The sequence below is a fragment of the Acanthisitta chloris genome, unplaced genomic scaffold (assembly GCF_000695815.1).
Source record: "Acanthisitta chloris isolate BGI_N310 unplaced genomic scaffold, ASM69581v1 scaffold11107, whole genome shotgun sequence".
Taxonomy (NCBI): Eukaryota; Metazoa; Chordata; class Aves; order Passeriformes; family Acanthisittidae; genus Acanthisitta; species Acanthisitta chloris.
In genome coordinates this window covers 71,418-86,484 of record NW_008684436.1, presented here as the reverse complement: position 1 = coordinate 86,484, position 15,067 = coordinate 71,418, and the positions used below count along the sequence as shown (strand labels likewise).

At 43.7% G+C, this 15,067-nt stretch overlaps 1 protein-coding gene across 1 annotated transcript in view; it reads right to left on the bottom strand.

The window, feature by feature from the left end:
• CACNA1C (calcium channel, voltage-dependent, L type, alpha 1C subunit) overlaps positions 1-15,067 on the bottom strand; it is a 120,366-nt gene that overhangs the window by 40,992 nt on the left and 64,307 nt on the right. Inside the window, 2 exon segments of the mRNA XM_009079347.1 lie at positions 12,062-12,145; positions 12,793-12,876. Coding sequence (XP_009077595.1) covers positions 12,062-12,145; positions 12,793-12,876 — 168 coding nt within the window.

The following is a 15,067-nucleotide window of genomic DNA, read 5'->3' as shown; positions in this document are numbered from 1 at the left end:
ACATTGATCATTATTCTCTTCTCTTTTTTTTTTTTTTTCATTGTCTGGGAGAGACAGAGGGAGAGAACCTGTGGTGCTGGTTTTCCAGAAGGAGCACAGCCTCCATCTGGTTTTGATTTGTTCCAAATAACAGTTATTTTCATATCCAAGTTCTCCCATCCCAAACACCAAAATAAATTCATCATCTTGACTTATCTGTAACAGTGTTGTGAAAGCACAGCTGTTCTGGAAGGCTGCAAGCAGAGATGGTCTCTGACACACTTGGCCTGCTAAGGTCCTTCTTTGCTAAGACCATGCCACTGATTTTGATCTTGAAGTAAAGAAGAAGAAAGCTACTGTTCAAAACATTCATAGCAGTCTTAATTACTTTAAAGATGTGCTGTTGTGCACTGTACAGGGTATTGATTTTTCCACTTCTTGTAACATCCCAGGGCCTGCCTTGGAACAGATAATGGCCACAGGGCTCTTCTCTAAGACAAACTTCCTGAGCCATTGATAGGCAGGAGCTCTCTTTGTCTCCAACACCTTGAAATATTCCATTAGCACTGAGAGGGTGAGTAACATCTACTGGCTTCATCTTCCCTGGGACCTGGTGATTTGAGGAACTAAACAAACTCCCAGAGGCATGTCCTTCTTCTGCCATGGCTGTGCTTGTCTTCAGTGCACAGAACCTTTGACCACTTCTGCAGCTATTTGTTAATTACTTCTGAGTTAGCTGACAGGATTCCATGGCATGGGAACTGGATAAGGAAGAAGGAAAAATTAAGATCAGAGTGAAACTTGCTGCTGTCTGTGTATTGGTGTTACTGGGGTTTCTCTGGGCAGCTTCACCTGCCTAGGGCTGAAAGGAGGTTGGAGACTTTTGGACGTTGTAGGGTTCCATCTCTGAAGAGGTTTTCTGGGGGCTCAGTATGAAGGATTTGCTCTGATGTGGTTGCCAGTAGCACATGAATCTGTAAGGAAGTTTCAGTAGCACCTTTGCCACTCCTGATGGAGAATTACACTGGTGTTGTTAAGGTCAAAAGGTGGTCTGTGGACTGCAGCAAAGTACCCACTCCTCCAGATAACTCTTCAGGGGACTAATGGAGCCAGATGGAGACTAGACCATAAGCAGGTTTTCTGGGAAGGCAGGCAGGTGGTCTATCAGCTCAAGGACTGCATGCAGTCCTGCCAGGGTCCATTCTTTGGCAAGCCCAAAGGGTCTGGGACAACATGGAGATGAATGAACCATCTTGTGCTTTGATGAAGGTGCTTAAAGAAACTGCACATGCTGTTGAAAACAGGAGAAACCCCAATCTGCCTTCATTCAAAACAAACAGGACTGTGGATTTCAAGAGGCTGTAGATACAGGTGAACTAGCAGCCCCTGTCAATTATGGATAATGAGTCTTTGCTCAAAGGAGGATATCCAGAGGTTACAGCAGCCCAAAGAGAGACTTTGTTACAGACCATTTTCATCTGAGATTTGTAGCAGTTAGTATTTAATTCCCAGGCTGTGTTTTTTCATTGCCTTTTAAATTAGAAAGTTATTTAATGTTGATGCAGAACATTTCCTAGGAAAGAAGAGCCTACAGACTCGTATCGGATTCCTGTATGTTCCTATGGAATACAATAAAGCCTATGAGCCATTCTGGGCTTTGAAATGCCAGTCACAGGCATCAGACAATGCCAGAGGTGGTCATATGGAGATTGTGCATTGATCTTACAAAGCATTTTTTCATTCTATATGTTTTCCAAGAATAAATTATTATTGACTTGATGAATCCTTTGGTTAAAAAAACACTAGGGATAGTTCAGATGATATGCAATACTCACTGTGTGATTTACTATGTTCAAGGCCAGTCAAAGAGTTGAGCCATGAATTTCCTATCTCTAAACATCAATTTGGTTTAGTGTCTTTCTATTGAGAAGTGTTTCTTTACAGCTGAGGCATCTTTGCCTTCAGGTCTGTTCAGCCTATGAAAAGATGTCACTTGACCTGGCTTTGGGAGAAGGAGATTTTCTCCCAGTCTACCCAAAAAAGCTCAGCAGGCAGAACTGCTGACTGGTATTTCTGAGTTTAAAAGTGGATTTTGAGAGAACAACTGGGATGTGACCAGTTGGGATGTCCCTTCACTCTGCAACAGCAATTAGAGTCAGTCACATTTTTTGGCCATCAATCAGCTGACCATAAGCAAACCAGTCCCTACACCTAGGTCATCTGCATGCAGCAGGGAATGAGTCCCTTTTAGCAGATGTCTGGGAAGATACATGAAGCAGAAGTCATTTTGTTGGCATGTTGTGCTAGACAGTCTCCACAAAGAACAGCCCAGTGAGGGAAGGTAAGAGCACAGCCATTTTAAAAACAGGTGTATAGTAAGAAATGAAAAAATCCTCCTTGTGTTTGCTGGCTGGTACATATGAGTGCAGAGGGAGCAGGGCAGGAGCTAAATGAGAGTGCAATATTGACTATATTAGTTTATAGGTGTTTACCTTTGATTACAGATCTGGCTGGATGGCCACATTCTCTTGCCTCTCAGAAAAACTCCAACAATTTCATGGGAAGTCTGTGCATTTGTTTTTGCTGACTGGCACCCATCACCATGCTGAACTGCTGCCAAGTGCCTGGCACAAAAGCCCTCACAAAGGGGAGCAGCCCTTCCCCTGGACTGATGGTATCTTGGCCAAAGACAGGAAAGCTCACTGATACACTAGGTAGAGGGGAAATTATTACTGCCTTGCATAAAACTACTCCAAGTGGTTTGGGGAATGGGAACTGATACACTAGGTAGAGGGGAAATTATCACTGCCTTGCATAAAACTACTCCTAGTGGTTTGGGGAATGGGACGCATGATCTGCTTCCCACTATTTCAGCAAAATCTGGAGGAAGTCACTGGGGAGAAGATGGGGGAGAAGAGCTAGTTAAAGAGGAAAAGGAGTAGAATACTTGGGTGTGTCTTCCCTTCTATCACCTTTGTTGCTTTCACTGCAAGTGGCAGTGCAATCTGGAGCTATGTGTAATGGTACAAGATGGGGCACGCAACAAGGTTTTGTAGGACCCAGGTTAAAAGCTCTTGTAGCTTGCATGAAGAACAGAAGCTTTTGCAGCAAAAGTGAATGAGAAAAATACAGGGGATTGTGCCCCCTCTGTGCCTGCAACCTGCAAGTGAAGAATAGCAACGCTGGAAAATTCCTCGGGTGTTCTCAGCAAGGTTGGTCTTATAAAAAGGACAATTAAAGGCCAGAAAGCATCTTTCACTGCTTCAGGGAAGAGCCTAAGGTAACAGAAATAGCTGGATTTGAACTCACCTGAACACCTTTTCAACCACCTAGCTTAGGGTGCTTAGGGAGCTATCATTAATTAACACTAATATATTCAGGGATGATCTAAGGGTTATGTCAGAGATTTTTCTATGTATTCACATAAAGATAAAATCTCTAACACAGTTCAGGGAAAGTTAAAAGAAACTTGCTAGGCACAAGGAATGATTATCCTGGCTAGCAAGCCAATAGAAAAATATAACCAGCTTGGGGTAGCTCTTAGGTTTTTATTCTGAACATTTTAACTAGCTTTGTGGAACGAAAAGGAAAACGAAATATAACTGTAATATATCACAAATGCTGATGCCAGAATATTGTGGTGGGTTTTTCTTTAAAGTGATATGATAGAAAAATGACAAGTAAAATTAAATACTGGTCAAAAAATCTGGGTGTAGCTTTTTAAAGAGCTCTTTGTACTGCAATGTACACCCCACAAACTGATTTTAGTATTAAACCAACACGGGACAAAGTCTGTGGTTCTCTGTGTTCCTACTATTAGCTATTGTTGCTATTGTAACACTAATTTACAGTCAAATAAGAAAACAGGACTTCTTCTCTGCAGGCCCTAAAACTCACTAAGGTTTTGGGTATGTGAAAGTCTGCAGTAATTAAAGGCACAATTCACTCCTCAGTGCAGCCAGTGAGACACTGTGACCAGTTTAAAGACAGAGCCAAACATTTTCACTCAGGAGAGCTCCAGACAGGTCTGTGCATCAAGCCTTACAGCTACAGGGTTATCCAACCCTCTTTTTGCTGCTTTCCTAAATTTGTTCTCTGGATTCTTTATATTCTGTCCCTCCTATTTTAATTATGTGTGTGGTTATGTTTTTCCAGTAAGCCAAATTTATTTTCATACTATTCTTAGGTCTCCCCTATATTAAAATCCATTCTGATTATTCCATGCACCTGGAATAATGTCATCAGTCAAGTCTAATGAGGAGTTTTGTTGAAATTACAATATTTCCTAAACATTAGGTAGTATGAAGAGTCTTTCAAAGTGGGAACCACATACCTTCTTCTTATGGTGCTAATATTGCCAGTAACAGCTCAAATTTAACTTGGGTAAACTGAGGAAGGAGTAATTTTGCATTTACTAACCCCTTTTCTGAAAAATATGCATCCTTTTTTTTTTTTTTCTGATTGTCCATATTTCATATAGATTTCCTTACAGAAAAAGTTGTGCAGTTACCAAAATCACCTCTTTGAATGGGCTCACATTATGCACTCTGGAAAGGCACTCAGAATACCAACATTTCAAAACTAAAAGAGGAAAAAAAAAAAAAAAAAGGAAAAGAAAAGAGGCCCCATCTTCCTGACAAATATATACATAAATCAAAACAAAATAACCCTGTTCAAACATGGTTGTGGCCAGATAAGTCATACCATACTTCTTTCTCACCAGCACCAGGTGAAAACATGGATTGCAATTGTTAAGCATGGGAGGTGGCCAAATTCAAACTGATGTAAGCCCAATCTTGGGAGGAGTTCAAGGCAGCTCTCCTGATGTGCACCAGAGGTAAAATAAAGCACTAGCTTTTGCCACTGCTACAGCTCACAACCATGTTTCAACACAGCTTCCTACATACAGAAGTTGGGGCCACTGTGGGGTGTTACCTGAATTAATCTAGTGATAAAAGCACCACCAGATATTTAAAAAGCAAACTAAATCCACCCTCCCCCCATCAATTTTATCAGTAGTTGTTCCAAAAAGAAAACAAGTCATATATACACACATAGACACGCACACTGGGATAGCTCGGGGCTACGTACGACTTCTGGGATGGCAGCAGCACGGGAATGACAACACGAGATGTCAAAAGAAGCCACTGTGCTTCTCCAGCCCTTTGCTACGTAATTTGGAGGTCTCTGCTACCCAGATGACATTTGAGGAAGAAAGAGAGAGGAAAGGGAGGGAGATGTTTTCTGCTTTCCAGAAGGTTTGGGTAAATGAATTTGCAAGCGTAGGAATTGCAAGGATTTGTGTCCAGTGGCAGCTGATGGCCAAAATCTGAGCAGCAAAGGGCAGGGAAGCGGAGAGAACCAGACAGGCAAAGACAGACAGACAGATAAACACAGCGACAGAGATGAATGCCAATCCCAACTGAGGTGCAGGCTAGATGTATGTCGTCCTTCCACCGATCCTCGCTCCCACTGCGGGGTGTGTGTGTACAGGACTGGGTTGCAGGGGCCAAACACTCCAGTCCTTGCACGGGCAGAGAGCCCTGGGGCAGTTCTGCCTGAATAAGGACTGCAGGATTTAAGCCACTGGTTCTCTGCCTTCAGACACATTGATTGAGGGTGAAAATGAACTCGTGAGGTTTAGTGTGGCTGGAGACAAGGGAGAGGAAAGCAAGGGAGAAAAGGAAGAAAGGCAGGGGGTGGGTTAAAAGGGAGAAGTGCAGGAGAAGGTGAGAGGGAGACTTAAGTATAGGCTGTCAGATATTCCAAAGAATGGGAGCAGGAGCCCATGGCAAATCATATGAAGCCTCTTGACATCAAAAGCAAGATGACTGTAAAAAAAGGCCCCATGCGCCTGGTTTAAGACTGAGCTTTACTTCAGAAAGAAAACAGACTAAATGAGAAATCACTGCACAGGTCTCCAAGTCTTGGGAGCCAAATGCTTTGGTATCTCTCTGGACTTACTGCATCAGTACTCAGGAATCAATCAAGCTGCAACCCTGTGTTGACTTCCTACCAGAATTTGGAAAGCTTTTCAGCAGGGCAAGATATAAAGTACTCAGATTACCAGAATATCTGATAGACAACCACCAAACCACTACCAAGCAGGCTTGGGCACAACAGATCTGACTGACAGTTTTTAGGGGAAGTAATACAGCAATGTGGGGTTGGGTTTCTCTAACCTCCCTCACAGGGGGCAACGTCCTGAAGCATCCAGATCCTATGTCTCCCAGATGCCACCGTGGATCAGACCACACACAACATTGCCCTCTCCTCCTGTCACCTCTCCCACTAAAAAACCACCATTTCTATCAACCCTCAAAGCAGTCACAGTGTTCACTCTCAGGAAGACCACCACAACATCTCATGCAGGAAATAGTCCATCACTCCACAACAGCCCACGAGTCACCAGTTCCCTATCCTGGATGGTTCTCATCATGGAACCATGCACACCTCCCTGGCTCATCACATCTGCTGTATTGTGCTGTGTACCTGCCCTGGGTAACTCCTCCTCCTCTGTACCTCCTGCAGTGCTCACAGACACTCTCAGACACACAGATATGGTCACTGAGTGGATCAGGCAGGATGGCAGCACTTCAGATGGTTTGCTCAGTCATCCCCATGCACTCCCAGACACACTGATGAACACGAGGTGTACCTGCACATGCAGACATGCTCAGAGGCAGTGTCAGCAGTCCTCAGAGACAGGCTCACAGGTAGGCACAAACCCTCCCTCCCTGACATCCTTTCAAGCCAGCCAGCCAGAACCAAACACACGACATCCCCACTGTCACCAGTACCTACACCGGTGCTCTGGACACACACATGCTCCCACCTGAACATGCCTCTGTAACTCTCTCTCATCTGCACACCACAAACTGCCCAGCACAGCTGGATGGGCAACCCCTCAGCTGGCCACAAAGACTCATCCAGCTCAGTGGGCACTGCGACGAGCATTGCTACGGAGGCAACAAAGACTCAGCCACGCAGGACCTTTGGTCTGACACTGGCAGGGGAAAGGATGAAGGAAAAAGAACCCCATGGTCTAAAGAAGTGTCAGCTTTTCTTTCTCACTGAGAGGAAGGAGGTTGCATTAGCAGCTTTCCCACTGACTCAGGGCCTGACTGTTTTTCTTTCAGCACTTCGGGCACTGTAGCACAGAGCAGAAATTGAACTTGATTTCCCTCTTTGATACAGAACAACAAACAGTAATGAGCAACTTTCTTTGCCTGGAGGAGGGGACAGCAGGCTGTCAGTCAGCTTACAGGACTCAACTCCAGGCTGTGTCTGCTGATGTGGAAAGGAAGAAAATGCAAGCCTGTGCCTGAGGCTACTTCTGGGATGATCTATTCCAAATTCACTGGCTTTTATTCAACTCCTGTAACATTTATTTCCTATTACAATAGAGAGTAATAATTTTACCACCTTAATTTTTTCTTCTAAGGAACTTAAAAGTGTTTTTCAAACAGTAAGGACAATACTTTCTTAACACAGGGAATAATAACAACCTCCAATTCACCGATGGGAAGGCTGAGGTATGGAGATCTAGTCAAAGTCCAAGGAATACAACCCACAGGCCCTACATCCCAGGCCTCATGCATTATATCATCTTTCATTTTCCTCCCCAAAAGTCATTCTTGGTCTTAGCAATCTTGGTCTTACAGAGCTGGCACATGGTAGATGTGGTCTCTGCCTTGGAAGTTCTTTTCTTTAGCAAAAGATTAGAGTCCTCCCTTCCCTCTTTACTTACTTAGTAAGTGGCTTAAGAATGTCCCAGAACAGAAACATTAAATAGTTCCATAAAACTTTGGGAAAAATCTTCAATTTTAGCTGGAAACTTAGTTGTGCAACAACCACTGAGAGCAAAGTCCTGAAAATGCAACTTCAAAGTCAGGCAATTTAAAGGTGAATTTGGCAGAAACTGTGCCACACTGAAGTTTTTAAACCCAGCAGATTGTAACCTGCTCTGTGCCCTCTGCAGTTACTCAGCCACGTGCGATGCCTCTCCACGTATCCGTGGAGCTGGCTGGGGGGCCTGGGAGATGTTCTCAAGTTGCAATAAGCAAGTGGGACTCATTGGACTTAGCACTTGACATATTACTACACCATGGAACTGTTTTATCCCTAAAGGACTCTGAGCTGCTGAAGACAACCTGGGGCCCTGCCTCACAAGCACATGCCTCTCACTGTTTCTGAATGCACAGCCATGCTAAAAAAACACGCCGAGCTTGACATGCAAGCGTACGCTCCCTCCCAGGCATGCGGGTGAACGTGCCTGCATTCAGAAAACTCAAACACCTCAACACCCATCTGTAAGCAGACCACAGTGGCACAGTAAAATAGTCACATCGGCTCAGAAAACGTTCTTAGTCTCAGCTACATACACAACAACCCATGTGTCTCCATCAGCAACCACTCCACAACACAAAGACATATGAAATATGCTTGCAAACACACTCTCTTTCCCCTACACATGGATTTGTCTGTACACTCCCATGGGGATTTGTTGCCCAAACACACTCAGGAACATACAGTACAACCAATGGGGTGCACACACGAAGTCTCACCCATGCACACTCACATATATCTTAACCAAGGTTTTGGTCTGGGAAATTCCTTTTCAAGAAACAAAAATAATGGTCAAAAGGGGAAAAAAACCAGAGCATGGGGAACTGCACAAAAGAAAAGCAAGTGCATACCTTGACACCACACTGTGTCAGTCTGGGCTCCCACTGCAGCCACAGCTACGGATGCTCTGCACCCTCAGGGTTTGCTTCCCCTCGATGCAAACAGCTGGGGAACCTCAGAGAGACCTCAGCCTGACGTGTCTGTGGCTCTGTGTCAAACTGACCTGTGCCAGGAGCATCCATCTTCCCTAACTGACCACAATGAAAACTGTCCCTTCACTCCAAGAGCAGCACCTTCCAAGACTCTACCACAAACACTCTTCAGCTTCTAAGGAATTGGGCAGAAACATTTAACCTGCACCTGACCAGTCTAAATGTCTCCAATTAGTGGAGCTGATTGGTGTCTTAGGGTTTATTGTTTCTTTCCTTTTCAGACTCCAGGTCTCCTGGAACAAGACAAGACAGTGTACAGAAACACATGGCAGGGTTTGCTCAAACCCACAAACAGCAAGAAAGCAACAAGCTCCTGAGGAGACGGGAGAAGTGTGTCTGATAAACTGCCTCACACTGCTTGGGAAGATGACAACCGTCCGTCCAAGATGGGCTGCTACTTCCAAAGCCCATTTTCTACAGATGGAACATATCAACTGCTGCTAGCAGGAAGGGAATCTGACAGGACAAACCAACATACAAAACATTCTCTTATTCAATAAGGGTTATCAGTGCAAAGGGATTTCAGAACATTTCAGAACAAACTCCATCCATAGCTGCTGCTTATTTATCAGTGCATCAAAAGATGGTGCAAGTTTTTAGTAACATTAGAAACTAGTAGCAAAGGACTTGCCTAGATAAAAAGAGAAGATTTAAACATGCCAGGTAACAAAAAGACGTGTGCAGAGATCTGTAAAACTGTATAGAAGGAAAGGATTCTTTAGAGGAAACAGAGGGACCATCACACAAAGCTCTTCATAGCCCTCACTAAAAGAGTCAGGGCCACCCCTGGTGCCTCCTCAACTAAGACAGGTGATGGTTGGTTGGACAGAGGCACAACCTCATTTTTCTTAGACTTTTATAACCAAAAACTGGATTCTGGGCCTTTGCTGATGTGAACTTGAATTTAGGGGGAGCTTGGTCAGTGGCAATTAAGCACACCAGTATGGACAGCCCTGGAGACTGAAGATCAGAGCACAGCACCAGCAGCAGCAGCATGACCGTCTCGACACGGTGCTGAGAATGGGTGTGATTTATACTGCTTAAATTTAGTGCCCAAGAGCTGGGTGTCTAGACAACCCCACCAGTCCTAGACATTCACCAGCCACTGGATGGGCACCTCCAAAGAGCAATTCATTTCTCCTGTCACAGACATGTACAGGGAGGCACCAACAGACCTGGGCAGGAGTGCAGCTCTCTCCACCAGCAGCAAGAGGAGGCCAGAGTGACTTTCTTCCTCTCAGGTGACAGAATTCTAACTAGATGTATATCAAAGTATCTTTATCCATGAAGGAAAAAGTTCTTTAATTCATAGGAGATTATTGTGAATTTCTTCAAAAGGATCCATTAGATTTTCTTTCCAGTCCAGGACTTCTGATTACCACTTTGACCTCCATTTATTTAATCAAACCACAAGGATTTCCTTCCTTTCTGCTTGCAAGACTTTTGCATGGATTCACATACATCAGTCAGGGAAGACTTGTTGATGTTTGGTATGATTCATCTTCAGTTAACTGTACTTATTTCCTCCACTACTATGTACAGTTCTACCTCTGTGGATGAGAACTGAACTTTTCCACCATCTGAAGGCTATTGCCAGGTTCCCTATTTAGTTTTCATGTGACAAGTATGGAAGGAAAAAGGCTATAATTTCATTCTTAAAAATTCACAACTACAGCCTGCTGATCATTGTAACTTCCTTCTACAATGTCAGCCTAATCCTAGTGAAAGGGTAACTAAAATTGTTTACAACATTCTGTGGGAAATGTTGTAAACAACCTTTTGTGCCCAGAAAGTAAGAAATTTAAGAGCTGTACAATAAAAGCTCCTTTTCAGTTCGAAACTATTTTCCCTTCTCTCAAAAGACAAGGAAAACAAACCAGTTTCAAATCAAATATTTCATTTATTCTAAATCAAAATGTTTCAGCTTGAATAACTGTCCCTGTTTCAGAATTTAAAAAGAAGCTGAACAGAAATTAAACTAGAACCAAGATATGAAAATATTTGGTTTGGAAAGTTCCAAGTAAGGCATTTTGATTTTTTTCATTTTTCCCTAAACACAGCACTGAGTGAAAACTCTGCTGTCACTTTTCTGCTTGCAATGGATTGCCTCTACAGCACACAGCAATTCCAAGCTGGAATGTTTATTCAACAGCCACATAATTTTGAAAATTCATGACTTATTTGCTCTTCTTTAACATATTTAACAGCAATTTTCTTTCAATCTTTCTATTTTCCTGGCCTTTCTAAACTGGATTTTGCAGTGTAATTTTTGTTCATGCTCATAAACCCATCCTAGCCTTTCTTTTGGGAACCTATGCATTTTCTGCCTGTCCTTTGTCTACTTATCCTGTAATTCTATATCCATCCACCTCCAAAAGAATAGATAGAGGAAATATTTGACTGATGTGATTTATTTCCTGAACACCAGATGCTCATTTCAGTCTCCGTGGCTCACTCAATCCTTCACCTGTCTGCTGAGATAGGCACCAGTGGGGCCAATCAGTGTCAATTGTGCTGCTGGAATTTGAGAGATGGAGCAAATCAGGTTGCAAACCCAAAAAAATAGGTTGGAACTCTGGCAGTTTGTTTTTCTTTGGGATTTCTGTTTTGGTTTTATCTACATTTTTTTTTTTTTTTTTACATTAGAAACGGACTATTAGGAGCAGGTTCCTCTGACCAAAGATGAATTTGTCTTTATTTCATCTGGAGGAAGCCTGAGTGAGGAAGCACAGGGAGATTCCTGGTTTGGTTCCCGCAGTTCCACCTCGAAAGAACTGACCTTTATGTCTCTGTGGGGTGGAGAGTATTGAACTGCCATGGGAGGCAAAGCATAACACTGGCTAGACCAAAGTGCTGGCCTGGGACTATTCTAGCAGCTTCCCATGGCACGAATAGCTTTTTCACTTACACTCCACGTTTCCCATCACTTTTCCTGCTATACAGTTTAATTCATGCCAGGCGGATTATGAAGGGAAGAAAATGATGCAACAGTCATAAAGTCCTTAAAGTCGTTCCAAAAATGAAACCAGAATAAAAACCAAACCAAGGAAAACGAAAAAAAAAAAAAAAAAAAAAAAAAAAAAAAAAAAAAAAAAAAAAAAAAAAAAGCTTCAAAACTAAACAAAAAGCTCTGAAAACAAACTCAGAAGAAAGGAGAAAGGGGGATTAAAACCAAAAAGAACCCGGGAAAGACAAATGAATGTTAGAGCAGGCACGATCATGGACAGACGCCAGCTACTTACGTTCACCTCGGTGATTGCTATATCAACAATGCTACCCACAACAATCAAGGCGTCAAATGTATTCCATGCATCACAGAAATAGTGCTGCATGTGGCAGAGAAGCCAAGAGAGAGAAAGAGAGAGAAAGAAAGAGAAAAAAAGAATGAGAGAGAGAGAGAGAGAGAGAGAGAGAGAGAGAGAGAGGAGGGAGAGAAAGAGGGAAAGGGAGAAAAGAGGGGAAAAAAAGCAAAAATGAAAAGAAAATAAAAGAACAAAACCAAACCAAAACAAAAGCATGAAAGAGGGAGAGAAGAGGAAAAAAATAAGAAAAGAAAGAGGTTACGTGGGCATATTAAATAGTCTCTTACCACTCTACAGTATTGGTTGCTCAAACCTCTGTAACGTTTCACATGATGGAGGGTATCAACAAAAGCCTGGTTAGTCAGAAAGTTACACTCAAGCATGTCTACCTTTTGGAGGGAAAAAAAGCACACACACCCCAAACTCTGTGCGCTTTCACCAGTCACAGCCTTGGGGCAAGCTATGACAAGTGAAAAAGAAGGAGGCATTTTCCCCCTTCCTTTTTTTTTCCCTGGGATAAGGAGAAGGACGACGGCAAGTTCAATAAAAGCATGACTAGAGGGAAAAAAACCAGAAAAAAAAAAAGAGAGAGAAAAAAAGAGAGAAAGAGAGAAGGAACAGCAGAGGAGGAGGAGGTGGTGGTATCCTGGGGAGGGTAGAGTAATACTCACATTAGTTTCACTGAGAATGACGTCTATAATGCTGCCAATTACGATGAGGAAGTCAAAAACATTCCAAGGATCACTAAAGTAACCCTACATAAGGAAGGGGCAGGCAGGATGGGGATTAAAAAGGAATGTTAGACAGACAAAAACAGTTCAAAATTACCATTAGAATTACTGCCCTGATACCTCAAAGGGTTTTCCTCTTAAGTCTACTTGTTGTGTCTCAAGCTGTAGCCCAGGCCTGGGACCCCTGGTCTGTGTGAGCAGCCCATGCAGCTAATGCAATGGCAGGGCAGGCACCTTCCCCTCCCAGCCTGGGGCAGGGGCTGCAGGGGAGGCACAGACATCCTGTTGAGCATGGCTGCTTGCAGGAGTTAGGCTGGCAGGACCAGCTCCTCCAGACATCTCCGACTCCTAGCAACACAGCACCCTTTCCCATTGGACTGGGATTCAGCTGGGGGAAGAGTACAGGAAAGGTGTCATACAGTCTCTCAGACAATGGGTCCCCTGCTGCCAGGGTGAGCATCCATCCACCAGTCCAGGTTCCAGGTGTAAGGCTCCGTGCTGGCACAGGGAACAGCTGGCTGCTGCATCAGGTGGAGGAGAGGGCACAGCTGAGCTGGGAAAGTGCTATCTAAATCTCACCTTTACCCAGTCACAATGAGTATTACAACAGCTTCTATTACTATTCTATTCCTGTCTTCATAATACAGAGCAGGACTGGTATTTCTGTCACTCTGAAAGCACATCTGCACCACAAAATGAGGGTGTGAATGTAGCCTGGCACATTCCACCAGGAAGGGGTAAGAACAGGAGCAAAATTGGCTTTAGCACGGGCTCAGAGTGAGACCTGGTGCTCACTCCTGCTAAAGATAGTGCCCCAGCAGCACTGTCACATTAGCTGTCCAGGACAAGCTATGGCAGATCACTTCAGTGGCTGTCTCAAACATCTCACTGTCCTAAGCCAAGCCCAGGAGATGCTAATCAGCACTGCCTACTGTTCCTTCCTCCTGCGTCATTTTTGGCCAGATAGGCTGTAAGGCTACAGGACCCTTTGGGAAAAGGTCCTGTTGAGCCTAGAAGATGAACTTCTGTATGTAAACTTCCTGCACAAGTCAATGTCATGAGCAAAGAAAATTTATCTTGGCTCACTGAACACCTGTGCCAATCTCTTCCCCTTGTTCTGCAGTCTTAAAAAGGAGGCAAACATACAAAATCCTCCATTCTCCTTTTATGTGTTTAGTTCTGTGAGCATGGGCTAATGTGACCTCCCTCTTCCCAGCTGCAGCCTGTCTCCAGTGAGACTGAACCCGAGTTGCACTGTGACTGCTATTCTTAGTCAAAGAGTCAGGTCATGGGTAAAGTGTGAGTCTGTGTTCCCAGGCAGTGTTGCAGAAAGCAAAAAGAAGAAAAGAAAAATTAAAAAAGAAAGGAAAAAAGTTATCCCAGTGCTGGCACTGTACAAAGTCAGGCTTGGGAACCTCAAATTACTGTGGGTTCAACCATCCCACGGAGAAGACACTGGCAAAAAATGTCTTTCTATGCTGAAATGCTGCCTCCAGGACACTCAGAGACTCACAGTTATGAACAACATTATGTTTGGGGCAGGGGAGGAAAAAAAAAACAAAACCAAAAAGAAAAGCTTAAGCAGAAAAAGCCACTGCCTGGCTGGTTCCACACCAGTGAGGGGAGCTGGCAGGGTGGACTCCTCAAAACCAGAATAAACCCTCTTTATTCTGCAGCCTGAAATAGGCAACCCTTAGGAGATGTACACTGGGAGGAGTAATCATCCCGTGGCTACACATTACTACACAATTAGCTACAACAGGGAGGAAGGAAACAGGAGCAAAAGCAAATTCAGAGAATATTATTATTCAGCGTCCAGCCTAGAAAATACACAACAAATATTAGAATGAATTCAGCGGTGATGTCCAGCATCATTAGCAACCAGATGGGCCTGGAATAAAACTGTTAATTAGACTTCACCAAGAGGAAGGGGAGGGAGAGAACAGCAGATTAAATTGTAGAGGCAAATGCATTTTGAATAAATAAAGGACAGACACAGATCATAGAGAGTTACAAAAAGTGCCTTTGCAGCCTGATGCAACCTTGGCAGACAGGACACTTGCAGGATCAAAGAACAGAGTAGAAGACAACAGACCCAATCCTCCTGCCCCTGTCCATGTGCACAGTCCTGCAGAATGCAATGGCACTGCTCATGTGCCAAATGAATACATGTGTTCAATAGCATGGTTATCTTCTAGTCCCTCTCAAATTGCAG